General features: G+C 43.0%; 1 protein-coding gene across 1 annotated transcript in view; it reads right to left on the bottom strand.

The window, feature by feature from the left end:
• The window catches only part of LOC128687561 (cadherin-AgCad1), a 107352-nt gene that overhangs the window by 12748 nt on the left and 66686 nt on the right, over positions 1-27918 (bottom strand). Inside the window, exons 31-38 of the mRNA XM_070084114.1 lie at positions 20155-20249; positions 18579-18682; positions 17207-17316; positions 16226-16374; positions 15603-15732; positions 14258-14337; positions 13620-13796; positions 11729-11922 (exon numbers count right to left, since the gene is read on the bottom strand). Coding sequence (XP_069940215.1) covers positions 11729-11922; positions 13620-13796; positions 14258-14337; positions 15603-15732; positions 16226-16374; positions 17207-17316; positions 18579-18682; positions 20155-20249 — 1039 coding nt within the window. The remainder of the gene's footprint in view (positions 1-11728; positions 11923-13619; positions 13797-14257; positions 14338-15602; positions 15733-16225; positions 16375-17206; positions 17317-18578; positions 18683-20154; positions 20250-27918) is intronic.

The following is a 27918-nucleotide window of genomic DNA, read 5'->3' on the forward strand; positions in this document are numbered from 1 at the left end:
GTCCCTCTTAATGTCAATATACTGATTCATAAGATGACCCTCGCCTCTTTTGATACGCGTATAAATTCCTTTCTTATGCCCTAGTAGATATTTCAGCCTATTATTCATCCATTTTGGGTCATTTCTATTTGATCTAATTTCTTTATAAGGGATAAACGTTCTTTGAGCAGCATGTATTGTGTTCAGAAAACTGTCATATTGATAGCTCTCTTCGTTACCCCAGTCAACAGATGATAAGTGTTCTCTAAGCCCATCGTAATCTGCTAAGTGAAAATCTGGGACTGTTACTGAGTTATCCCTGCTATCATACTTCCATTCAATTCTAAATGTAATTGATTTGTGGTCGCTAGCACCCAGTTCCTCTGAAACTTCTAAATTATTAACAAGGGATTCATTGTTTGCCAGAACTAAGTCAAGCAGGTTATTACCCCTTGTAGGTTCTGTCACAAACTGCTTCAAAAAACAATCCTGAACTACTTCTAAGAAGTCGTATGATTCTAAATTCCCAGTCAAGAAATTCCAATCAATATGACTAAAGTTAAAGTCTCCTAGAATTACTACATTATCGTGCCTTGTGGCCCTAACAATTTCCTCCCATAGTAGTCTCCCCTGGTCCCTATCTAAATTTGGGGGACGGTATATCACACCTAAAATTAACTTTTCATGCCCCTCTGAAAATTCTATCCAAACAGACTCTGTATGTGTTACTTCAGACTTAATACCCGTTTTTATGCAACAGTTCAAGCAATCTCGGACATACAATGCCACCCCACCCCCCTTCCCGATACTTCTATCTACTTGGAACAATTTAAAACCCTGAATGTGACATTCTGCAGGCATGTCCCGACTTTTTGAATTAAACCACGTCTCAGTAATGGCAAATACATCTATGTTACCTGCACTAGCAACTAGTCTCAACTCGTCCATCTTATTCCTAGCACTGCGACTATTTGTGTAATAAATATTTAATGACCCTCCTCTCTCTTTACCCTTCCTGCTCCTTTCTGTTTTTCCACTAAACCTATTACTGTCCTTGTCAATTAGTGCCACTGGCTTTCCAATATCCACCTCATTTTGCCTATTACTAGTTCTCCTAGTACTCATGTTACTACCCTGCGACTTCACAGTTTTCCCGCCAAAACCCATACCACTAACTATTCCTAGTTTAAAGACCTAACAGCTCCCTCCACTGCGTTGGCCAGTGCTCCCACCCCACACCTAGATAAGTGAACCCCATCCCTGGCATACATGTCATTTCTGCCATAGAAGAGGTCCCAGTTGTCAATGAATGTTACCGCATTTTCCTTACAGTATTTGTCCAGCCAGCAATTGACACCAATTGCTCTGGACAACCATTCATTTCCAACTCCTCTCCTTGGCAAAATGCCACATATTACAGGTTTCCCACCCTTCCTCCTAATTATCTCTATTGCTGTCCTATACCTGCTAATCAGGTCCTCACTCCTACGTCTGCCAACATCGTTGCCTCCAGCACTGAGACAGATAATAGGATTGCCCCCATTACCTCTCATGATGTCATCCAGACGGCTAACAATATCCTTCATCCCAGCCCCAGGAAAACACACTCTCTGCCTCCTACTCCTATCCTTCAAGCAGAATGCCCTATCCATGTACCTAATCTGGCTATCCCCAACAACAACGTTATTACCTTCCTTGGCGTCGTCCGTCGTGATGCTCCGAGTAGTTGACTCACATTCGCCAGGTAGCATTACACCACTTGCAGAATTCGTCAAGATGTTCTCGATGGTCTTCGTTGGGGTTTCTAGGGATGTCTTACTCACGTCTGCCAATGCTTCTTTGGTGCTCGTTGTGGCATTCCCAGTAGAACACTCACATTCATCAGGTAGCACCGAGAATGAGTTGGAAGTTTCCAAGGTAGTCTTCTGGGTTCTCGTTTCTGCCTCTCCAACCGTTTTCTTGATCTTCAGCTTGGTTCCATGTTGCCCGGCCACTGACCAAGCTCCCCTTTTAACCTGGGGACTCACAACAGAAGGATTACTACGAATCCTCTTGTTCTCCTCCGTTAATCGCCGTATCTCCATCTTAGCAACTCTGAGCTCTTCTCTCAGCTGCTGGTAAAGTTGCTCAAGAGAGGGCATCCTGGTACAGATTCACAGAGAGCACACAACAGGTGTGCTCTCGGACATATAACTTTGGAGGGGACAGGGGGAGGAAGGCACAGGACGAGGAGGAGGGTGAACCTCCACACTTGTAATGGAGCCAGTGAGAGGGGAAGAACCAGGCAGAGACTGGAAAGGTAAAATGTGGAGGTGGAAGAAGGGAAGGAGGGGGCAAAGATGATTTGAGCAATGGGGATTTTTTTGGACTTCTGAGAAGTACAGGGGCGATTGGTAGGTGTCGTACGAAGTCTTGTCAATACCGGGGCTTGTGAGGGAGAACACGAAGATGTGAGAACAGACTGAGGTGTTGAAGTACAGATGTCTGAGCCCAGGACAGCACAAAAGAATTAGATACAGGAGTGACTATGGGAGGGGTAGCCACAGAGGAGGCTGCAGAAGATGGGACCCCAGAAGTGGGGGGACATTTAGAAACACGAGAATAAGAAACATGGGGTAGCCTCCCTTGGAGGTGGAGATGAGAAACGGCCATAGCATAAGGGAGACCTTCTGCCTCTTTGAGGCAACGGATTTCTCGCTCATTTAAGTAGACCTGGCAATGGTGAGAGTACGAAGGGTGAGCCTCATGACAATTAAGGCAAGAGAGAGGGCGACTACAAGACGTATTAGAATGGTCATCGGCACCGTATACTGGGTATTCGGCCATAGATCTGCAATATTTCGCTGGGTGACCAAATCGCCAGCAATTTCTACACCTTTCAAACTTGTAACCGATGTCCTGCTACATAAACAGAGGATGGGAGTTCACGGCTGTCTAAAGTTAATTAAGCCACATTGCAAGGGTAGCGTCTCCACCCGTGGGCAGGAAGGACATAAGTATCTACCTTGAGGATTGGGAGATCTTGGAGTTCCAGGTGTTCGAGAATGTCATTGCCACATGTCTGGAAATGACAGTACCACTGCAAGTATTGAGGGAATGATGTTTTTCAATAGTGAAAGGAATAGTATCGATATGTGAAAGAAGAGAAAGATTATGAGCTTGGGTAGCATTCTGGACAGTGATGATGCACGTACCGCTCTTAAGAGCATGAAAGGAAATATCTCTACCAACATGGCGTAGGAGCGCTTTGCCAATACTATGGTCAGAAAGATAGGCAATAGAGGAAGTTGGTCATAAAGTAAAGAATTTAGTCCATTGTGCATTCTGAAACTGAGTGTGGAAAGGGAGCGCATGACGTGTCGATCTTTTCCGAGTAGAACGAGGTGGCAAAGTATCATCAGGCAATTGTCGTTGGCATTTAGGAGTGGGACCGGAGTTTGTCCGACGTGGGATGGGCTGGCAATTCGAAAATTGCTACACTGTAGAGGGAGAGGCCGGAAGCATAGTCAGAGGAGAGCGGAGGTCAGACAAATCGAAGGAGTCAGTCGAAACCCCGGTACCTGAAGCGAGTGATGAAACGGCACCAGCAAGAGGTACAGGGGCATCAGGAGTGGCTGAAGAGTGGTCAAAAAATAAGGCAGGGTCAGAATGGGGTGCAGTATCAAGGAGGGGCCTGGGGGTAGCAGGTTCATGGACTAGGGCTTCCATGGTTAGGTTACTTCTTTTTGTTTTTAAGAAAAAAAAGAAAGGAGAAAATAAAATAAAAATAAAAAAAAAGAATAAAAAAAGGGGGGGGGGGACTGGGGAGGAATAGTTCCTAGGAGGAATGAAAGAGTCAGAAATCTCCCTTCGCACCCAAGAGGACCTCAGCACCGCAAGTAGCGCAGATGCAGCATGGAACCCGTGCCATACCCTACCCTTCATGCCAGTAAACCAGCAATCTGGGATAGCAACCTCACATCTGCCAAGCTACCTCGGTGGATAAAAGAGAGGGCGGCCAGATATCAGCCACAAAGCATACCTCCTTCGGCCACCACCCTCGAAATCCGAAAGGCAGCCTCCAGAGATACACCCGTCGCCCGAAAGACACCCAAAGCCACCCCCTGGGGGACTGGAGAGGGATTGGGACATCCCCAGGCGATCCAGATTCCACGGCAAACTACACCATCGCCAAGAACCTCAACGGAATGGGATGGACCCCGGTACCCTTTATCCTTCCTAGGAACTAGCGTGCCTGTGGGAAAAATCCCAAAGGCCAAAAAGAGGAAGGGCAAAAGGGAGGGGTGGGGGGGGGAGGAGGAGGAGGAAAGAAATAAGGGGAGGATGGAGAGGATGCGATAGGGAAGGGGAGATTGGGGGTAATTAGGTTTGGTCTGAGGAAGGAGACCAACAGGTCTAATTCCTCAGACCAAGAGCCTCTTCACCACGACAAGGAGCCCCCCCTTGAGAGGGAACCACATACCAGACCTGTCCGCCTGCCTGCGCCTGCCCGCGTCCCCCGTGCAGGCGTTGTGAGCCAGTCTGGCTTTGTTTATGCTTGAGTGAACACTAACCTGCTTGCTCATTTAAACATTTCACAACTAATTCATTGTGTTTGGTGCTTGTGTATTAAGTGCAATTGTAAAATAGTCTTGGACCCATTGTATTTATTATGTTGTGTCTCAGTGGACTCATGGTACCCCTGCTTTTTACTGGGGCACTTTGCATTGTCTGCAGAGTCTTTGCTTTTATGGGGGGGGGTGATTTGTGTGTTCAGATCAGACTTGGGACCAGTCCCTCAAGGATATTACAGATGTAAATTATGATGCATCTACCTAGCCTACATTCCAAGAAGTACAAGCAATGGGGCTTCAAACATTCCCAGTAAATAAGGTGCTTGACTGAACTTATAGGTGTATTCTCTAAAGCTGCTGCATGTGTCTTTTCACCACTTGTCAGCTATGCCATACTTAACCTACAGTACTGATGTGGTGTTGCAGACTTGCGGACAAAGGCTGCAGAGGCTTTATTAAGTCATGATAAAGCTCTATACAGAGTGAAACATTGTCCTAATAGAAGCTTATTCTTCAACTTTCTACTTGTTAGCCACACGGGGCATAGTTTGCCCTACTTCACATATTACTACAGTGTTATCAGAGGCAATACAAAACTCATGTGGGTCATACAGATTGTGTTATGTGGAAAGCAGCAAACCTGTAAAGCTTATACAGCATCTTGGAAATGGGAGTGTGGCATGCAAAGAGTACATAACTTTTATTCAGTGCATGTACACACCCTCACTGAAAGGCTATTTCCCCAACCAGTGAACCAGTACTAAGGGTCGAATGATGGGGCCCCATTGTTCGATCAGTACCTAGGTTCAGCCAATGAGAAGGTAGGTCTGGCAATCGTGGAGGTGTTGTGGTCACCACCCACCTGTCCACCCTTGTCATTTCCATTCTAGAGCTGGTTGAGCACGGTTGTCCATTCTGTCTCCAGGCTGTCTTTGCCTTTAACTAACCGTGTTGTACACATACATTCCAACTGTATATAGTGTACATAAGTGTAAATATTTGCTATCGCTCTTGAAGAAAAATATATTTCAAAGTCATTCAGCTGTGTTTGTTCTACTCCTTGCTCCCCTATACACCCAGGATAACAGGCCTTACTGTGCCTGGGTTGTAATATGGATAGCCTGTCCAGGAGCTGGAACTGGACTTAGAGCAGGAGTTGAGTCTAGGGTGAAGCTGAAGCAGGAACATTTTACAGCTTGCTGTGTGGCATTGCGTCAGCTTTGCCAACGCTTTGCGAAACTTTGTGTGTCAGCCTTGCGTATTTTCTTGATGGTCAGCCTGCTATTGTGTGATCGTTGACAGCTTGCTATTGGCTTGTTCACTGTGCTCACTTTGCTATGGTCAATCTTGCTGTTGTGTGAATATTTTGCAGCCAGCTTTGCTACTGCGTATCAGCCTTGCTATTGTATGTGTGTATTCTGCATTTGGCTTTATGTGTCAGCCTTATCGTGTGAGCATTCTACAGTCGTGCTGTGCATAGCTGAGCGTGTATTGCAAATAGCGTGTTACGTTGGGGTATGCTGCCTAGAAGAGTCAGATGTCTAGTGTCTGAATACACTTTAGTAAACTTGCCAAAATTCTCTTTACAGCATTACTGGCAAATTGCTCGCTCCATTGGCACTGATTATGAATGCACTCTCACAGCTGTGCAGCTTCGTGCTCTCATAAGTATCAAACTTCAAGAAGAGGAGATGGCACATCAAACTCCTCCCTTTACGGGAGCCAGGAATAAAACCTCATGTTCTCGCAAAAGGAAAATGATACATCACCTGAGCAAAATCATCAGTCTCGTTCAACAGGGTTGTCTCAAGGTGAATCTGCTGCGTTGGCACTTGAGTTGGCAAAAATCAATCTCAAGCAGACTAGGGAACAGCACTTGTATGCCAGGGAAGAATTTGATAGAGAAAAAGAAAGGAGGCAGTTTTCTCAATTTGTAAATGGCTTTAGTTTGCCAAAAGAAGTACAGCTGGTTCCCAGTTTCAATGAGGCAGAATCTGAATAATTTTTCGAAAATTTCAAAAATCAGGCTCAAGCCTTGAGGTGGCCGGAACAGCATTGGGCGTCTTTGGTGCAAACAGCTTTTCTGGGTAAGGCACAGGAATTTACATCAGTGTTAAATGACACTGATTTTTGTAATTACCAAGTGGTGAAGACCACAGTCCTTGGAGTATATCAATGTATTCCTGCTGAGTATAGGAAGTTATTCAAGTTAGGTAGACAACAGCTTGGTTAGTCCCTTGTGGATTTTGTTAGCAGACCAAAGCTTTTACCAGCTGGTAAAAAGCAAGTGGTGTTGCAACCTTCAATGAGCTAATTCAGCACATCTTAGTAGATAACCTGCTGAGACTGTGGTACCAGAGATTAGAGTCTTTCTGCACGGCTGTGTCTCAACCACTGCTTTGGAGGCAGCCAGGTTGACTGATACTTTTGAGACCAACCGCTCTTTGTCCGAGCGGTCCCATCTCTCTTTTAAACAGCATGGCATGAGGAGAGATCATCAACATTGGAGGATGAAGTGCCAGCAGGAAGGAGAACGTCTACGTCAGCCAACTATGTCACCTGGTGAGCCACGCTACTCAACTTATGGTCAACCTGGTAAGCGACAAACCACTCAACATGGTGTATCTTGACAACAGTACCCAGAGCGACACCTTACAATGTCAGCAGGGAGCTAAGGTCAAGGCTGTCATTTGTTTTCTGTGCAATAAAGTAGGTCACATCCACCCAAACTGCCCAAATAAGCCCCAACCATTAGGGAAAATTTATAATGTCCCTAGTAACATGACCCTGAAAGAAGTAGAGAGAGGGATGGCCCATTATTATTATAAGAGTCGTATATCCCTTCAGGAAGACTCAAAGAAAACTGAAATCAGAACCTTTAGGGATACTGGAGCATGTTGCTCGCTTATAAGAGAGGGAGCACTTCCCCTTTCTGAATACACTTCATTACAATCCTCGGTTTTCCTCGAAGCCTTTGGAGGATTGATTTTTTCTGTCCCCTTGCATAAAATATATATATAGAGTGCAGATATTACACTGGATATTTGACTGTAGGTGTATCTGGGGGATTTCCTATGAAAGATGCCATGTTATTACTGGGTAATAACATTACCACTTCTAGTGCATGTCCTGAACCCATAATGATTAATTCTTCTCCGATGTTGGCCATAACTCGGGCAAAATCCCAAGGGATATCTGGCGAGAATACTAACCTATCCTTGGACGACTCTGATCCCAGAATAGCCAATTTGTTTTACGAGGAAAACTGGCCAGAGCCTCATAAATTTAGTGAACAGACCCAGATCAAGCCTTCCTATTCCAGGGTTGCAGGATTACCAGATGTCTGTTTCCATGCTCGAGGGACTGTCCTTCCGAGAGGAACAACGAAAGAACCCTTCACTGAATTTAGCTTTTCAGGCAGCCATGGGTAAATTCTTTTCAGATCATCTGGCCATTTCTTTTTTTCAACAAGTCGGCCGTCTCCCACCGAGGCAGGGTGACCCAAAAAAGAAAGAAAGTACACTTTCAATATTCCACACTTTCACCTCACTCACACATAATCACTGTTTTTGCAGAGGTGCTCAGAATACAACAGTTTAGAAGCATATACGTATAAAGATACACAACATATCCCTCCAAACTGCCAATATCCCAAACCCCTCCTTTAAAGTGCAGGCATTGTACTTCCCATTTCCAAGACTCAAGTCCAGCTATATAAAAATAACCAGTTTCCCTGAATCCCTTCACTAAATATTACCCTGCTCACACTCCAACAGCTCGTCAGGTCCCAAATACCATTCATCTCCATTCACTCCTAACACACTCATGCACGCTTGCTGGAAGTCCAAGCCCCTTGCCCACAAAACCTCCTTTACCCCCTCCCTCCAACCTTTTTGAGGACAACCCCTACCCCGCCTTCCTTTTCCTACAGATTTATATGCTCTCCATGTCACTCTACTTTGATCCATTCTCTCTAAATGACCAAACCACCTCAACAACCCCTCTTCAGTCCTCTGACTAATACTTTTATTAACTCCACACCTTCTCCTAATTTCCACACTTAAAAACAACTATTTGCTCTGCACTGAGACTGGTAAGGAGATAGAGGGTAGGTAACAGTCAGACAGGTTAGTGGTTCCAACAATGTTTAGACCTCAGATATTAAATATAGCTCATAACACTTCATTAGGAGGTCACCTAGGAATTACTAAAACTTTATATAGAATCTCAAAAGAATTCTATTGGCCAAAATTAAGGCAGGATGTGAATAATCATATCCGCTGTTGCCGAGAATGTCAGCAAGTAGGGAAACCTGGACTTTCCATTAAACCTGCACCTCTCCAGCCTATACCTGCTGATGAAGGACCTTTTGCAGAATTAATTATAGAGTGTGTAGGTCCACTACCTAAGTCCAAGTCTGGAAATCAGTACATATTTATCATTATGGATAGAGTAACTAGATACCCAGAAGCAATTCCCATGTGCAGTATTAATACTAAAGCTATTCTCAAAGCTTTAACCAAATTTATCTTTTGGCATTCCCAAATCTATTCAAAGTGATCAAGATACTAACTTCACTGTCAAAGCATTTATGGAAGCATTAGCTAGGTTAGGGATAATCCACAACTTGTCCACTGCCTATCATCCTCAGTCCCAAGGCGCCTTGGAAAGATTCCATCAGACATTAAAAATCATGATGAGAACGTTTTGTATGCATTTTCCTACAGACTGGGATGGATCACTACCTTTGTTGCTGTTTTTAATAAGGGAAACTGTGCAAGAGTCTACCGGGTATAGTCCGTTTGAGCTGATCTTTGGGCACAGTGTACGACGTCCTCTTCAGGTGCTCAAGGAAGGATGGATGGGAGAAGACGTTAATTCAACACTCTACAACCCTTCTTCAAGGTGCCATGGTGGCACAGTTACCAATGGGAGGTGGCAGCTTATTCCTGAGGCCTCTCGGGGTGGGGGTGTGGCATGCAAAGAGTATGTAACCTTTATTTGGTGCATGTACACACCCTCACTGAAAGGCTATCTCCCCAACCAGCAAACCGGTAGTAAGGGTAGAGTGATAGGGCCCCATCGTTTGATCAGCACTTAGGTTCAGCCAATGAGCTGGGTCTGGCAATCATGGAGGTGGTGTGGCCACCACCCACCTGTCCACCCTTGTCATTTCCATTCTAGAGCTGGTTGAGCATGGTTGTCCAGGCTGTCTTTGCCTTTAACTAACCATAGTGTACACATACATTTCCAACTGTATATAGTGTATATAATGATTATATGCGAGTGAAGTGAAAGTGTTGAATGATGATGAAAGTATTTTCTTTTTGGATCACCCTGCCTGGGTGGGAGATTGCCGACTTGTTCAAAAAAAAAAAAAGTGTAAATTCTTGAAGGAAAATATATTTCAAAGTCATTCAGCTGTGTTTGTTCTGCTCTTTGCTCCCCTTTACACCCAGGATAACAGGTCTTACTGTGCCTGGGTTGTAATAGGGAGGAAATCAGGCTTAATCCAAAGAGATAGTAGCTACAATTCCTTGAATTAATAACCATCTTCCAGCATCAAGGCAGCTTGAAGGAGGTCTGCACCATAACTACCATCCTTCCTGCTGCCTATGCTGGCCTCCTTTATGGCCTCAATGTGTTGCTATCAGGTTGTTCCTATCCTACTTCTTTATTTTCACTTAAGGTGCTTCAGCAAAATGGTTATTAGCCAAGGGCAGTGCTGAGTGAGGCTGAAGCTCCACCAGAATTCCAGGCCCGGTGGCCTGGTGGCTAAAGCTCCCGCTTCACACACGGAGGGCCCGGGTTCGATTCCCGGCGGGTGGAAACATTCGACACGTTTCCTTACACCTGTTGTCCTGTTCACCTAGCAGCAAATAGGTACCTGGGTGTTAGTCGACTGGTGTGGGTCGCATCCTGGGGGACAAGATTAAGGACCCCAATGGAAATAAGTTAGACAGTCCTCGATGACGCACCGACTTTCTTGGGTTATCCTGGGTGGCTAACCCTCTGGGGTTAAAAATCCGAACGAAATCTTATCTTATCTTAACTCTCAAATAAAAATAATGCTGCTGCTTTAAGACTAGTCCCCTAGCCCCATCTTCCAACCAGATTGGGACATCTAAGCCCCTCCTATATACAACTCTGGAGCTGCCCCTGTTATTAACATTGCCCACATCAGTGCTGTGTAGTGGCTTCAGTGAGGCCCTCAGGTACCCAAGTCTTTACTTCTCTGATGCTTCATCCCAGTCATTGTCTTCGTTCAGAGTGAGGCCTTTTCCCTATTCCTTGAACTCTTATAGCTGTGCTCTGTTTTGTTCTCTACTTAACACCCTTCTTTCATCCCTTCCTGGAATGTCCCTTATGCCCTGGGATGTCTCTTTCACCATTCCTGGTGTTGCATGCAAAGAGTGTGTATTCTTTATTCAGAGCATGTTAACACACTCACATAGGTTGCCTCACCAACCAGCGAACCAGATGCTAAGGGTCTGACAATCGGGGCCCCAGCGTCAGATCAGTATCTAGGTTCAGCCAATCATAATGTGGATCTGGCAGTTGTGAAGATGACATGGCTACCACTAACATTTTCACCCTTGTCATTTTTATTCTACCATTGGTTGAGGCATAGTGGTCTGCTTTCTCTTGGTTGCTGTTTTGCCTTGATTATTGTGGCATGCACTAATGCCTATTGCTGTACATAGTGTATATAGTGTACATACTTATGGTTATACTTGAAGGATAAAATAATTCAAAGTTTTTCTGCTGTGTTTATTTTGCTCTCTTTACACCCAGGATAACAGGCCTTTGAGTACCTGGGTTGTAATACCTGGGAAGTTCCTCACACACTTCCTGGGACATTCCTTAACCTCTTTATCCCAGGTTTATGCACACACAGGCAATGTATTCTTCCTAAATGACTAACCCATGAAGGAAGGTTCCATGATGCCAGTGAGAGGCTTTTGATGAAAGGAAGCTAACCTGTCCTCCTCCCTTTCCTTGGATTAAGTCTCATTGTTCACATTCCCTTATTCATTCTGACCCCTACAGGTTTATTGCTCCCCTACAAACTGAATGTAATTATGGCCCAGAACAACCAAAACATTTTCTAAAGTTTTCTCTCCTAAGTGTAGGTTACGTATTTCCAAATGTCATTTGCATAATATTCTAGTTTGAGCAATAAGATCTACCCTTACCTGCACCCAGCTGCATCTGCAGGAGCGGGTTGGTCCTGGGACCTCCACTCAGACCTGCTGGTACAGAGACCTCATCAATGGTACGACTGAAGGCAGGGTTGTCTAAACCACTGTCTAAATCCTGCCGGATCATGTAATTCTTGAATTCAGGATTGTCCTCAACACCCACCAGTACAGAATCACCACTACCAATGCTGTAAGGCAATTGTTATAATTCTCGTGAGAAAGTGCTGAACCCATGTTTTGTTATAATAATAGTGCAGAATATCAACAAGTTGATGACTAAGACTTGGAGGGGGGGGGGGGCATTTAAGTTTGATTCATGGAAGGGGAGGGTAGTTCTTAATTCCTCAGAACAAGAAACCTATATCATCAAGGCCCTTCTCCCCTCCATGTCACCACATTAACTTATACTTGATGTATTGGACAGTCATTCCCAAAATATATGCACATACAGTATAAGTATACGTACTTAACCCTTTGACTGCCGCAAAATTTTTTTGGAAAAAAAAAAAAAAGATTTTTTCTAGCAAAATGATAAGAGAATCTTTTCCCGATGGTAATGACACCAAAAGTACGAAATTTGGTTGAAAACACATGGAATTACACTCCCGCGAAGTTAGCGGTCTTGGCGACATATACGCATCGGCGATTTCACCAAATTTGAGCCCTGTTTTTGGCCAATTCCGTTGTTCCAGTTGATCAAACTCATAGCTATTTCTTTAGAACTCCATTTTTTTGATCAGTTGAGTACAAGAAACTGCCCATTTACCGATTTGAATTACTCAATAAAGTGGTCAGAAATTGGCAATTTGGGCAATTTCATGCAAATTAAAAAAGATGCCAATTTCAAAATAGGGTCCAGAATAAACAATGTAGACATTCTTGGCACTAAAATAACATATCCTCTGTTCATTAGCCACATCTCTAGGCCTCTCTTATATTACTATTGCCTTCTACGTATTTTGATTTTTTATTCATACAAAAAATACAAAATTTACTGTTATGCAGACTACTGCATTATTGTAAAAATGGTATAAATAATATCAGTGCACTTGTGAAAGAATATCAGACTCCCAGTTAATGTATTTTGGACGTGTGGTATGATTTGCTTACTCCTGAACGTTGGTAAAAATCGAACATTTCCGCTACTTTGAGCTCAATTTCAAGGTCATTTTCATCGTGAAACTAATCAAAATCATCTCTATTTCTGTAATATGTTTTCTATTTTATCACACAAGACCATGAAAACGAGAATACAACGATAAATACTATACGAAAATACACCTCAAAGTCGGCGTTTTAATCCAAAAAAACGTTCAATTTTTTTTCTCATTATGCACTGCGTGCTGCAGGATTTTTTTTTTGTGGTGCACACAGACCCATTTTCTCACTTTTGGGCCTACCAGCTTTCTCCTGCTTGATTTGAAGCCGCTAGAATTCATGCATATTAATACGTCCGAAACACTGGCTCCTAAGACGTATATATACGACCAAAACAGTCAAAGGGTTAATAAGTAGCTGTTCTTCTCTCGGCAAAATACTTTAGTTATTTTTCATCTTTATATTATTTTTCTACACTCGACTGTGCCAAAGTTCTCAAAAACCTCTCGAGTTGTCTGCCTCTCAAGTGTACATACAGTGAGAGGTTCTCCCAATCCCTCTTTAAGGGATTAAAGTATTCTTGACTGGTTATGTGTAGCCTTAAGGACACTCATGAAATCGATGGGTTCTAAACCCCATTAACCACCTAAAACTGCTGTAGTATGCCTTAAATAACCATTACATTGATATATACTGTTACATCTAGTGCATAAACAACAAAGAATTAATGGCATAGACAATACAGACAACATCTTCCCATCCCACAGAATATTTCTCACTGCATTACCTGCTTGAATCATCATTTCTTATGTTGGTTTCAGGCATATTGTACATGGGATTTGCTCCTTCACCTGCAAATTTATTACTTCCAGGAACTGCTGCCATCCCCATGCCAATCCTGTTTATATCTGAAGACTGAGAACCAAAAGTGTTCGTTGACAAAACTTTCACTCGACGCTCCAAACTGAAAGGAAATAATTTATTTCAAAAATTTATGACACTAGCCATTTTTTAGATTAACACATTATACTTTTACACTGCACATACTTAGTTACAGTAACTGAGGCACAAGAGTTCATTTCAATGCCGTTTATTATCACCAGTATGTTGTTTCCAGTATTTTGCTGGGTGACAGCATTCAAGACTTAGAGAACCTAAAGCAGTGGCAGAGCCAAGGGAAGGCCGAAGCCTCCCAAATTTTCATCAGCTCCCGAAAATTTCATCTGCCCTGAGACAAATGCAAAAATATTTAAACAAAATTTACATTGCCACATATGAGAAGTATGAAGAATGCTGCTGGGGGTATAAATTTTAAATTAACATTTGTATAATGCTGTATGGCAGTGGATCTTGAAATACGTACATACAAGGCCTAACTTAACAGTCCTTGCAGGAAGGGATTTAACGAGGAGCAGTAGACTGTACCTCCTGGTCCTGAGGCAGTAGACAGTGATCAGAAGGAAGACCAGCGAGCCTAACACCAGGGACACCACTCCAAGCAGCACCTGCATCAGTCAGCTAATATTAATATAAGCAATGGAATACAGTATTTTACATGCATTTTGACCCTACTGAAAGGGAAAATACAATTGCTTTGGCTTAAGAGCCAGTGAAAATCTCCTGACACAAGTCTCTGTGCCCTGTGGCAAAGGCAAGAGAAAACATTGGTGTAATTACAGTACCTATTTGCTATTTCCTATCTGAATTTGCAGGAGTGAGATCAAGTTCCTAGTTCTACCTCTAACTTTCAACTGATTAACTTTACTGAGCCTTGTCAATCCTATCTTTGAACCCCAGTATGGAGTTCCCTTCCAATGTGTCTTTGTCTAATTTGTAATATTTACTTGCTGATATTCCTCTCGATATTAGATATGTACTTATATGATAAAGCTGTACATAGAGCAAAATGGCCTGAGGAAGCTCTAACAAAGAAACTTTGTCCCTTTAAAGCTCTAACAGGAAAGGGGAGTGACAATGTCCCATTAAAAGCACTGACAGAGGGAAAAACATTGTTTATTAAAAGCATCTTCAGTAGCTTTCTTTTCTTCACCAGTGCACCATTAGGATTCAACTCCTGTGGCCACTAATTTACTACTATAGAAATCGAATTCATTACTTGTTAATATATTCTTAGCAAACTGAAGAAAATTGTCGACTTCTTCTTTGCTGCTTGAGGAGCTTAAACAAACTAGGCCATTAGCATCACAGGCCCAGTGTACAGAAATGCCAACAACTGAAGATAGGGAAATTAATGCTCTTGTACCAGCGCAGACTGAGGATCTGGCATGCTGAGAGCTTCAAAAGTCGGTTGGCCTGTATCTTGGTGTATAAATACAATAAGTTTATTATCTATATTATTTTTATCTATATGGAGCACATTTCCAATGGCCCTTGTGCAGATGAATGACCTAAAACTTAATCTGTATTAAAAATACTGTATTATAAATAAATGGTTTTAAATACACTAACAGATCAAGTTGGTTAATAGGGTTTAACACCTATCAATTACACTGGGGCAGTGAGGTCTCGCCAACCCATAAGGACACTTTAATATCTACAGGGATTAAAGTAATCTCTCAGCAGATATAAGCTGAGAAAAATATATGTACCTCTCTGTGTATATATCCAGAAACCAAACAAATGCAAGGACAAATAGTTAATACTTTACATAAAAAATGGCAAGATTAGTGACTATGAACCTTTTCCTTTAAAAAAATTGTCAATTCAAAATTTTCCATGTTGAATCAGAATATTTTCATGAAGATCTTACTTGTAAGATAAGTAGTTTTTGATCTTGATCACTGCCATCTGCTATGACAGTTCCAATAGATTTTAAATCGAGTTTAATGTTATTCAAGTTTTTCAGGAGTTGGGTAACGACCTGGCCATCATTAGTAGCACTGAAGGAAAAAATACAATTAATTTTTAAGCATTCTTAGTAGAACTCAAGGAAAAAAAAACAGACCCTAGTGAGTTTAGCACTTGGTTTTGATTATAATAATCAAGAAAAAAAAATTTTAAGCACTGTTAGTAGCAATGAAAGAAGAACTAGTTAAATAGTTGTATTATGCACCTTGCACCCATCCCTTGGGTGGCAGCAAAGAAATTACGTAAGCACATAAATGAGTCCAGGAACTGCGCCATAAAGCTTCGAGCCAAGTTATAAAGTTAAGCAAGTTATAAAGTTAAGCAAGTTACACTGGCAATGAACTATATTTACATTTTTATAACTGGTTATATTTATAATAAGTTATTTATTCAGACACAGGGAAGAACACAGCAAATATTTTGATATATAAAATGTCATGATGTTCTTCACTGTTTGAGTGTTAGATAAACTAAGACAAGCATTACAAATTCCCTTTTGTCTGTTGCTACTTTTATTCAACTTACTCAAGAATATCTTTGACAGTGACTGGAGTGTCAGTAGAAGTGTCGATGAAGTGCATAAGAACAGTGGTTTCCCCTTGATCATCTGTGCTCTGTGCTATGCTATCAATGATGCACTGATATCCATATGCCATTGTGAAAATCCCTTCGACCTGGAGAAGCATAATGTATAAAGCATGAAGCATATCACTCAGAAAACAGCAAAATATGGAATATCTTTTGTGTTCACAATAGCAAGCAAAATGCATAAGAATATTTTGCAAATACAAGACACAGAGGGAGAAATACTGTAATAATGAGCTATTGACAAGAATGCTTTAGCACTCAGTCCTGATTATAAAAAAAAACTGACAAGGATAATGAGTTTAATTATAGTAGACTGGAGTTTGTTGCACAAGTTCAGTTTGTGGTTTTAATGCTTAGTTATTAAAATAATAATGCACAAGTTCAATCACAAAACATTCTATATGTTACAGATAATGTTGTACACATTATCTGTACTAAATATATTTTAGTTTTGCATAAACGATTTACATTAAAAATATTCTGTATAAAGGTTAGTAATGCAGGGGAGAGAGGCTTCCCTATTGTCATTCCAAACTTTTGATAAGATAAATTACTATCGGTGTAAAACTTGAATCTACAATATATTAACTAATCTGTTATCATGTGTTAATAAAAGCTTACATTAATAATAATATTTAAAAAAAAAATAGGCTGACTAAATTATATGCAGTATCATAATTTTTGCATTGTCTGAAATGCTGTATATCTTATGGCCTGTCTGATTAGTGTATATTTTGTAAATACGATGACTGAAAATCTAAACAAAAACCTCATCAGAGCCTCCATCTCAGTAATTATGATCCTTAACAATTACTTGCAGTGCTGTATGACCCCGGTAGTTTCGATTGTAATAATAATTAACAATTACTTCAATCTCCCTATCTTTTCGACAGCTCCTTTAAATATACATGTACTTACTTGTACCCGATTGCTTATTACATCCTCATAGTTATTTTTAAAGTAGACAGGCAATTCGTAGGTCTTTGTAATGGCATACACTTTAGCAGTAGTATTACCTTTATGATTATCTGCAAAATACGAAATGCATTAGACACCAAACTTATTAATTACATGAATATCATTACAAATTAATGGCCTAACATTCCTGGAGTTACCTGGAGAGAGTTTCGGGGGTCAACGCCCCCGCGGCCCGGTCTGTGACCAGGCCTCCTGGTGGATCAGCGCCTGATCAACCTTTTATTATCCACACCTTGACACGTCTGTTAGATACTAAAACGATAAGTCTGAACAACGTATGAACTAAAGTGTGGCCATCATTGGTGAAAAACAATGGTTCACTCAACCAAGACTAATGATAGTATGAAATGTCGAGGTCATTGGTGGTACCCATGCAAAATGTGCAGAAGGCCAAGGGGTAAAGAATTGTTTTCTTGTAGGGAATAAAAGGAAACTCCATTTTTATGAAAACTGTCCCCCTTCTATTCCCACCTAGAACTTGCCTCCATCCTATCCTCACTTAGAACTTGTCCCCCATCCTATTCTCTCCTAGAACTTGTCCCCCTCCTATCCTATTTTAGAACTTGTCCCCCCATTCTATCTTCTTTTAGAACTTGTCTCCCTCCTATCCTCTTCTAGAACTTGTCCCCATCCTATTCTCGCCTAGAACTTGTTTCTCTCCTATCCTCACCTAGAACTTGTTTGCCTCTTATCCTCACCTAGAACTTATCCCCATCTATCCTCACCTAGAACTTGTCCCCCATTCTATCCTAACCTAGAACAAAATTCTACATACATTTACCAAGGGACAGGTTGGTACTCTTATAAATAAGTCAAACCACTGCATAAGTTGTTTTAATTACCCTATCTGATGCTTCTAGCACTGTGCATGTTGCAATAGAACACTATGTTAGGGGAGAATAACAGAAAAAAAATCATTCATAAAGTCCCTGAAGTAATGAATGAGATGTAGAGGTAGTAAGTTTATTTAGGTACAGGTACACATAAATAGTTACACAAATTATCATACATAGTAATATATGTGTAAATTACCTAGAATAACCCTAGAAAGTCAGACAAAGTGATTTATTTTCATTGGGGTCCTTGTAATATCTTAATATTTAAACCTTAAAAGTTAAAACGGCTAAGTAACTCAACTGTGGGAAAGTCAATTACAATAAAAGGAGATATACCAGGAATAAGGTAACCTGAATTATTTGCATTAACATTCAAGAGAGGTTCAGCCAACAATAATAGGTACAGGAATGTTAGCTGTGTAAATTACCTAGAATAACCCCAAAAAATGTCAGATACAGTGTAGAATTTAGGTTACCTGAGTCAAGAACATTGATGGTAAATCTGCAGTATCCTTCATTTATTCCGAGGGGATTAAAGTTGAGTAGAATCCTGGCGGTGTTGTTAGCCGCTTTTTCAATGCTGAGAAAAAAACAGCTATGATAATAAAATATATATGATTTGCGTTAACACACTGGCCGTCTCCCACAGAGGAAGGGTGATCCCCCTTCCCCGTTCACAAAAAGGAGGGAACATTCACCGTCATTCATTCAATCGCTGTTTTGCCAGTGTGCTGATATCATGGTCTGGATGACCCTTTCAACTGCAGCATCCTCACCCATCCTTCAGAGTACATTATTATTATAACCAAAAAGAAGCGCTAAGCCACAAGGGCTATACAGCTCCTCCAGAGTACAGGCACTGTACTTCCCACCTCAAGGACTGTAACATCCCCACCTATAGCACTAATGTCCCATATAAAAATCTTTGAGTGTTCTAAGAAGCATCACCAACCACCTAGATATCCATCAGTTACACAACCCAGGACAATATGGGTTTAGAGCAAGTCGCTCCTGCCTGTCCCAACAAATAGAACACAAAGAGTAATAATACACAGAGTAAAGTCTGAGTCAGCTACTGTGAAAAGCTCTGTTCCACAAGGCACAGCACTTGCATTAAGCCTGCCCGTAATGCTATGCATTCAAGTGGCTTTGGCATGCTGCATTTAACTGTATTCTTTTGTACTTCTCTGTATCATGTTCAAATAAATAAATAAACAAATAAATCCTATTTCTCATCCTCATATCTCACAGACAGATGTAAACTATAGTTCCGTATGTTCCTTTGTGGATGATGCCCGAATTGCCATGACAGTGTCCTCCATCGAAGACACCGCAAGACTCCAAGTGGACATCAACCAAATCTTCAAATGGGCCACTCAAAACAATATGAAGTTCAATGAAGAGAATTTTCAACTACTCATACATGGAAAACTTGAGGAAATTAAGACTATCAGGGCATACAACAAATTCTAGCCATACAATAGAGCGAAACAGTAATGTGAAGGACCTGGGAGTGATAATGCCAGAGGATCTCGCTTTCAAAGACCACAGCAATGTATCTACCATATCTGCTAGAAAAATGATAGAATGGATAATGAGAACCTTCAAAACAAAGGATGCCAAGCCAATGATGATTCTTCAAATCACTTATTCTCTCTAGTCTGGAATGCTGCTGTACACTAAATGCCCCCTTCAAAGCTGGCGAAATTCCTACTGAAATTGTCTATTGGTAATCCCCTTTATATATGCTGGGAGGCAGCTGAACAGTCTTGGGGGGTTGCATCTCCTGCCGCATCTACTGTTTTCGTAGAGCGATTTTCGTGTGCAGATCTGGAGCTAGTTCCCCTAGTATCTTCCAAATGTATATGATCATGTAATTTTTTCGCCTGCTTTCCAGGGAGTACAAATCAAGGGCAATTAGAACATTTCACCATGGAAGCATTCCGGTCCTGTGACCTAGTAAACTATACATGGAGTAAACTAGGTGTTTGCTTTTATGTCTTATAAACACAACTTGTCGACATTATACACCAGGTTTCCACCATATCTCACCCGAAGTTGTATGTTGAGTTGATGTTGGTATCAGACCACTCAAAGTCATTGATAAGGCTGTACGTCAGCGTCTCATTCAAGTCCCTATCCCAAGCCTGCAATGAACAGCAGCATCAGGGACAGAAACACTCACACTGACTGATAAAGGTGTTATTTAATGATTTTAATTGTAAACATAAAATGAAAACAAAAGAAGCAATGTGGAAAAAAATGTATAAAGTAACTACAACAGTCTCGTCTAGGCTTCATTCTAGCAAAGTTGTCTGTTACTTTATTATATTCCACCTCAGTAGCCAGTTCTCTTGCACTGGAAAGCTAAGTTAACCCAATGTATCCTCGCCCACTGTAGAACCAAGGTAGCTCTTTGTGTTTGACCTGACTGAAGGATCCTTTCGCAACTCCGCTAGTTATTGGTAAGGTCAGAAAAATGTGGTATAATTACCTGGAGAGAGTTCCGGGGGTCAACGCCCCCGCGGCCCAGTCTGTGACCAGTCCTCCTGGTGGATCAGAGCCTGATCAACTAGGCTGTTACTGCTGGCTGCACGCAATCCAACATACGAGCATCAGCCCGGCTGGTCAGGTGCCGACTTTAGGTGCTTATCCAGTGCCTGCTTTAAGACAGCCAGGGGTCTATTGGTAATCCCCCTTATGAATGCTGGGAGGCAGTTGAACAGTCTCGGGCCCCTGACACTTATTGTATTGTCTTTTAACGTGCTAGTGACACCCCTGCTTTTCACTGGGGGGATGTTGCATCGTCTGCCGAGTCTTTTGCTTTCGTTGCGAGTGATTTTCGTGTGCAAGTTCGGTACTAGTTCCTCTATGATTTTCCAAGTGTATATAATCATGTATCTCTCCCGCCTGCGTTCCAAGGAGTACAGGTTCAGGAACTTCAAGCACTCTCAGCGAGGTGTTTTATCTCCGTTATGCGCGCCGTGAAGGTTCTCTGTACATTTTCTAGGTCAGCAATTTCACCTGCCTTGAAAGGTGCTGTTAGCGTGCAGCAATATTCCAGCCTAGATAAAACAGTTGACCTGAAGAGTGTCATCATGGGCTTGGCATCCCTAGTTTTGAAGGTTCTCATTATCCATCCTGTCATTTTTCTAGCAGATGCGATTGATACAATGTTATGGCCCTTGAAAGTGAGATCCTCCGACATGATCACTCCCAGGTCTTTGACGTTGGTTTCTCGCTCTATTTTGTGGAAGGAATTTGTTTTGTACTCTGATGAAGTTTTAATTTCCTCATCTTTACCACATCGGGGTAATTGAAATTCTCATCATTGAACTTCATATTGTTTTCTGCAGCCCACTGAAAGATTTGGTTGATGTCCGCCTGGAGCCCTGCAGTGTCTGCAATGGAAGACACTGTCATGCAGATTCGGGTGTCATCTGCAAAGGAAGACACGGTGCTGTGGCCGACATCCTTGTCTATGTCAGATATGAGGATGAGAAACAAGATGGGAGCGAGTACTGTGCCTTGTGGAACAGAGCTTTTCACTGTAGCCGCCTCAGACTACTCTGTTGACCACTACTCTTCATGTTCTGTTTGTGAGGAAATTATAGATCCTTCAGCACGCATTTTCTGCGCTATATTACGCCATGGTCACACTTGTCGAAGGCTTTTGCAAAGACTGTATATATTACATGTGCATTCTTTTTGTCCTCTAGTGCATCTAGGACCTTGTCGTAGTGATCCAATAGTTGAGACAGACAGGAGCGACCTGCTCTAAACCCATGTTGCAATGTGTTGTGTAACTGATGGGTATCTAGATGGGTGGTGATCTTGCTTCTTAGGACCCTTTCAAAGATTTTTATGATATGGGATGTTAACGCTATCGGTCTGCAGTTCTTTGCTATTGCTTTACTGCCCCCTTTGTGGAGTGGGGCTAAGCCTGTTGTTTTTAGTAACTGTGGGACGACCCCCGTGTCCATGCTCTCTCTCCATAGGATGTTAAAACCTCGTGATAGGGGCTTCTTGCAGTTCTTGATGAACACAGAGTTCCATGAGTCTGGCCCTAGGGCAGAGTGCGTGGACGTGTCATTTATCGCCTGTTCGAAGTCATCTGGCGTCAGGATAATACCAGATATGCTCTGGACACTATTTTTTTTATTAACACATCGGCCGTTTCCCACCAAGATAGGGTGGCCCGAAAAAGAAAAACTTTCTTCATCATTCACTCCATCACTGTCTTGCCAGAGGGGTGCTTTACAGTTATAAAACTGGATCAAGATTTGTAGAAATTTGATTTCATATACCAATTATTTTTTTTCGTAGAAAGTTGAACATCAAAATGGTATACAATACCGACAGGTTGTTAGGTAAGACACATATGCAACAGTTAGACAACTTTATTCCGAAACGTTTCGCCTACACAGTAGGCTTCTTCAGTCGAATACAGAAAATAGGCAGGAACAGTAGAGACGTGAAGACGATGTAATCAGTCCGATGTTATCCTGACGCCAAATGACTTCGAACAGGCGATAAATGACATGCCCATGCACTCTGCCCCAGGGCCAGACTCATGGAACTCTGTGTTCATCAAGAACTGCAAGAAGCCCCTATCACGAGCCTTTTCCATCCTATGGAGAGGGAGCATGGACACGGGGGTCGTCCCTCAGTTACTAAAAACAACAGACATAGCCCCACTCCACAAAGGGGGCAGTAAAGCAACAGCAAAGAACTACAGACCAATAGCACTAACATCCCATATCATAAAAATCTTTGAAAGGGTCCTAAGAAGCAAGATCACCACCCATCTAGAAACCCATCAGTTACACAACCCAGGGCAACATGGGTTTAGAACAGGTCGCTCCTGTCTGTCTCAACTACTGGATCACTACGACAAGGTCCTAAATGCACTAGAAGACAAAAAGAATGCAGATGTAATATATACAGACTTTGCAAAAGCCTTCGACAAGTGTGACCATGGCGTAATAGCGCACAAAATGCACGCTAAAGGAATAACAGGAAAAGTCGGTCGATGGATCTATAATTTCCTCACTAACAGAACACAGAGAGTAGTCGTCAACAGAGTAAAGTCCGAGGCAGCTACGGTGAAAAGCTCTGTCCCACAAGGCACAGTACTAGCTCCCATCTTGTTCCTCATCCTCATATCCGACATAGACAAGGATGTCAGCCACAGCACCGTGTCTTCCTTTGCAGATGACACCCGAATCTGCATGACAGTGTCTTCCATTGCAGACACTGCAAGGCTCCAGGCGGACATCAACCAAATCTTTCAGTGGGCTGCAGAAAACAATATGAAGTTCAACGATGAGAAATTTCAATTACTCAGATATGGTAAACATGAGGAAATTAAATCTTCATCAGAGTACAAAACAAATTCTGGCCACAAAATAGAGCGAAACACCAACGTCAAAGACCTAGGAGTGATTATGTCGGAGGATCTCACCTTCAAGGACCATAACATTGTATCAATCGCATCTGCTAGGAAAATGACAGGATGGATAATGAGAACCTTCAAAACTAGGGAGGCCAAGCCCATGATGACACTCTTCAGGTCACTTGTTCTATCTAGGCTGGAATATTGCTGCACTCTAACAGCACCTTTCAAGGCAGGTGAAATTGCCGACCTAGAAAATGTACAGAGAACTTTCACGGCGCGCATAACGGAGATAAAACACCTCAATTACTGGGAGCGCTTGAGGTTTCTAAACCTGTATTCCCTGGAACGCAGGAGGGAGAGATACATGATTATATACACCTGGAAAATCCTAGAGGGACTAGTACCAAACTTGCACACGAAAATCACTCACTACGAAAGCAAAAGACTTGGCAGACGATGCACCATCCCCCCAATGAAAAGCAGGGGTGTCACTAGCACGTTAAGAGACCATACAATAAGTGTCAGGGGCCCGAGACTGTTCAACTGCCTCCCAGCACACATAAGGGGGATTACCAACAGACCCCTGGCAGTCTTCAAGCTGGCACTGGACAAGCACCTAAAGACAGTTCCTGATCAGCCGGGCTGTGGCTCGTACGTTGGTTTGCGTGCAGCCAGCAGCAACAGCCTGGTTGATCAGGCGCTGATCCACCAGGAGGCCTGGTCACAGACCGGGCCGCGGGGGCGTTGACCCCCGAAACTCTCTCCAGGTAAACTCCAGTCCATCACCCTTGTAGTCGTAGAATTTGAGGTTGTCAGTCCCTCGGCCTGGAGAAGTTCAGTTCCATAGTCAGGAACTATCTGAAGATCAAGCGACAGTGCGGAGACTTAAATACTGTCGGAAGGAGAGGTGCAGAGTAGTAGTAGTAGTAGTAGTAGTAGTAGTGAGAATGTGACCACTGAGAGATCATGTCCCTCTCAGATCCAACCCTTCTCACTTGAAAAGCTTGTCCAAGGTGTTTTCTGTACCAAGATGCCATGTGTTGCAGTGTCTGACAAGATGAACATCAAAATGGTATACAATACCGACAGGTTGTTAGGTAAGACACATATGCAACAGTTAGACAACTTTATTCCGAAACGTTTCGCCTACACAGTATTTAAGTCTCCGCACTGTCGCTTGATCTTCAGATAGTTCCTGACTATGGAACTGAACTTCTCCAGGCCGAGGGACTGACAACCTCAAATTCTACGACTACAAGGGTGATGGACTGATTACATCGTCTTCACGTCTCTACTGTTCCTGCCTATTTTCTGTATTCGACTGAAGAAGCCTACTGTGTAGGCGAAACGTTTCGGAATAAAGTTGTCTAACTGTTGCATATGTGTCTTACCTAACAACCTGTCGGTATTGTATACCATTTTGATGTTCATCTTGTCAGACACTGCAACACATGGCATCTTGGTACAGAAAACACCTTGGACAAGCTTTTCAAGTGAGAAGGGTTGGATCTGAGAGGGACATGATCTCTCAGTGGTCACATTCTCACTACTACTACTACTACTACTACTACTACTACTACTCTGCACCTCTCCTTCCGACAGTATTTAAGTCTCCGCACTGTCGCTTGATCTTCAGATAGTTCCTGACTATGGAACTGAACTTCTCCAGGCCGAGGGACTGACAACCTCAAATTCTACGACTACAAGGGTGATGGACTGATTACATCGTCTTCACATCTCTACTGTTCCTGCCTATTTTCTGTATTCGACTGAAAAAGCCTACTGTGTAGGCGAAACGTTTCGGAATAAAGTTGTCTAACTGTTGCATATGTGTCTTATCGTAGAAAGTTAATGACATTGTATACCAGGAGTATACATGGAGAGAATTTCGGGGGTCAACGCCCCCGCGGCCCGGTCTGAGACCAAGCCTCGTGGTGGATCAGGGTCTGATCAACCAGGCTGTTACTGCTGTTACTCTAATGGTCTTATTCCTAAGACTCATTATTTAGTGAAACTCGAGTAAGCTTCTTGATCCAAGGACGCATTTTATGAGGGAAATTTTGATGTGAGGAAATAGAATTAAACTCTTGGGGAAAAGAAGACGTAACTCGGGAAAAACAAAATCTTGTTCCTGCTGAAGTCTTGATCCGAGGAATTGGAGCTCGCCATAGCGGGACTGAGGAAGTTCGCCATAGCGTGAAAAGCCCAAATTTTGTAAGGCGATAAAAAAATGGATCCAAAGATCTAGCCATAGCATGATTTAGGGGGGGAGGCTAGTCATAGCAAGATTTAGGGGGGAGGCTAGTCATAGCAAGATTTAGGGGGGAGGCTAGTCATAGCAAGATTTAGGGGGGAGGCTAGTCATAGCAAGATTTAGGGGGGAGGCTAGTCATAGCAAGATTTAGGGGGGAGGCTAGTCATAGCAAGATTTAGGGGGGAGGCTAGTCATAGCAAGATTTAGGGGGGGAGGCTAGTCATAGCAAGATTTAGGGGGGAGGCTAGTCATAGCAAGATTTAGGGGGGAAGCTAGTCATAGCAAGATTTAGGGGGGAGGCTAGTCATAGCAAGATTTAGGGGGGTGGCTAGTCATAGCAAGATTTAGGGGGGTGGCTAGTCATAGCAAGATTTAGGGGGGAGGCTAGTCATAGCAAGATTTAGGGGGGAGGCTAGTCATAGCAAGATTTCGGGGGTAGGCTAGTCATAGCAAGATTTAGGGGGGAGGCTAGTCAAAGCAAGATTTAGGGGGGAGGCTAGTCATAGCAAGATTTAGGGGGGAGGCTAGTCATAGCAAGATTTAGGGGGGTGGCTAGTCATAGCAAGATTTAGGGGGGAGGCTAGTCATAGCAAGATTTAGGGGGGGAGGCTAGTCATAGCAAGATTTAGGGGGGGAGGCTAGTCATAGCAAGATTTAGGGGGGAGGCTAGTCATAGCAAGATTTAGGGGGGGAGGCTAGTCATAGCAATATTTAGGGGGGGAGGCTAGTCATAGCAAGATTTAGGGGGATGGCTAGTCATAGCAAGCTTTAGGGGGGGGCTAGTCATAGCATGATTTAGGGGGGAGGCTAGGCATAGAAAGATTTAGGGGAGAGGCTAGTCATAACAAGATTTACGGGGTGGCTAGTCATAGCAAGATTTAGGGGGGTGGCTACTCATAGCAAGATTTAGGGGGGGTGGCTAGTCATAGCAAGAATTAGGGGGGGTGGCTAGTCATAGCAAGATTTAGGGGGGAGGCTAGTCATAGCAAGATTTAGGGGGGGAGGCTAGTCACAGCAAGATTTAGGGGGGAGGCTAGTCATAGCAAGATTTAGGGGGGAGGCTAGTCATAGCAAGATTTAGGGGGGAGGCTAGTCATAGCAAGATTTAGGGGGGGAGGCTAGTCATAGCAAGATTTAGGGGGGAGGCTAGTCATAGCAAGATTTAGGGGGGAGGCTAGTCATAGCAAGATTTAGGGGGGAGGCTAGTCATAGCAAGATTTAGGGGGGTGGCTAGTCATAGCAAGATTTAGGGGGGTGGCTAGTCATAGCAAGATTTAGGGGGGAGGCTAGTCATAGCAAGATTTAGGGGGGAGGCTAGTCATAGCAAGATTTAGGGGGGAGGCTAGTCATAGCAAGATTTAGGGGGGGAGGCTAGTCATAGCAAGATTTAGGGGGATGGCTAGTCATAGCAAGATTTAGGGGGGTGGCTAGTCATAGCATGATTTCGGGGGGAGGCTAGGCATAGAAAGATTTAGGGGAGAGGCTAGTCATAACAAGATTTAGGGGGGTGGCTAGTCATAGCAAGATTTAGGGGGGTGGCTAGTCATAGCAAGATTTAGGGGGGGTGGCTAGTCATAGCAAGATTTAGGGGGGAGGCTAGTCATAGCAAGATTTAGGGGGGGAGGCTAGTCACAGCAAGATTTAGGGGGGAGGCTAGCCATAGCAAGATTTAGGGGGGTGGCTAGTCATAAAAAGATTTAGGGGGAGGCTAGTCATAGCAAGATTTAGAGGGGAGGCTAGTCATAAAAAGATTTAGGGGGAGGCTAATCATAGCAAGATTTAGGGGGAGAGGCTAGTCATAAAAAGATTTAGGGGGGAGGCTAGTCATAGCAAGATTTAGGGGGGGAGGCTAGTCACAGCAAGATTTAGGGGGGAGGCTAGTCATAGCAAGATTTAGGGGGGTGGCTAGTTATAGCAAGATTTAGGGGGGTGGCTAGTCATAGCAAGATTTAGGGGGGTGGCTAGTCATAGCAAGATTTAGCGGGGGATGGCTAGTCATAAAAAGATTTAGAGGGGAGGCTAGTCATAGTAAGATTTAGGGGGAAGGCTAGTCATAGCAAGATTTAGGGGGGAAGCTAGTTACAGCAAGATTTAGGGGGGAGGCTAGTCATAGCAAGATTTAGGGGGGTGGCTAGTCATAGCAAGATTTAGGGGGTGTGGCTAG

This window comes from Cherax quadricarinatus, chromosome 11 (assembly GCF_038502225.1).
Source record: "Cherax quadricarinatus isolate ZL_2023a chromosome 11, ASM3850222v1, whole genome shotgun sequence".
Classification (NCBI taxonomy): Eukaryota; Metazoa; Arthropoda; class Malacostraca; order Decapoda; family Parastacidae; genus Cherax; species Cherax quadricarinatus.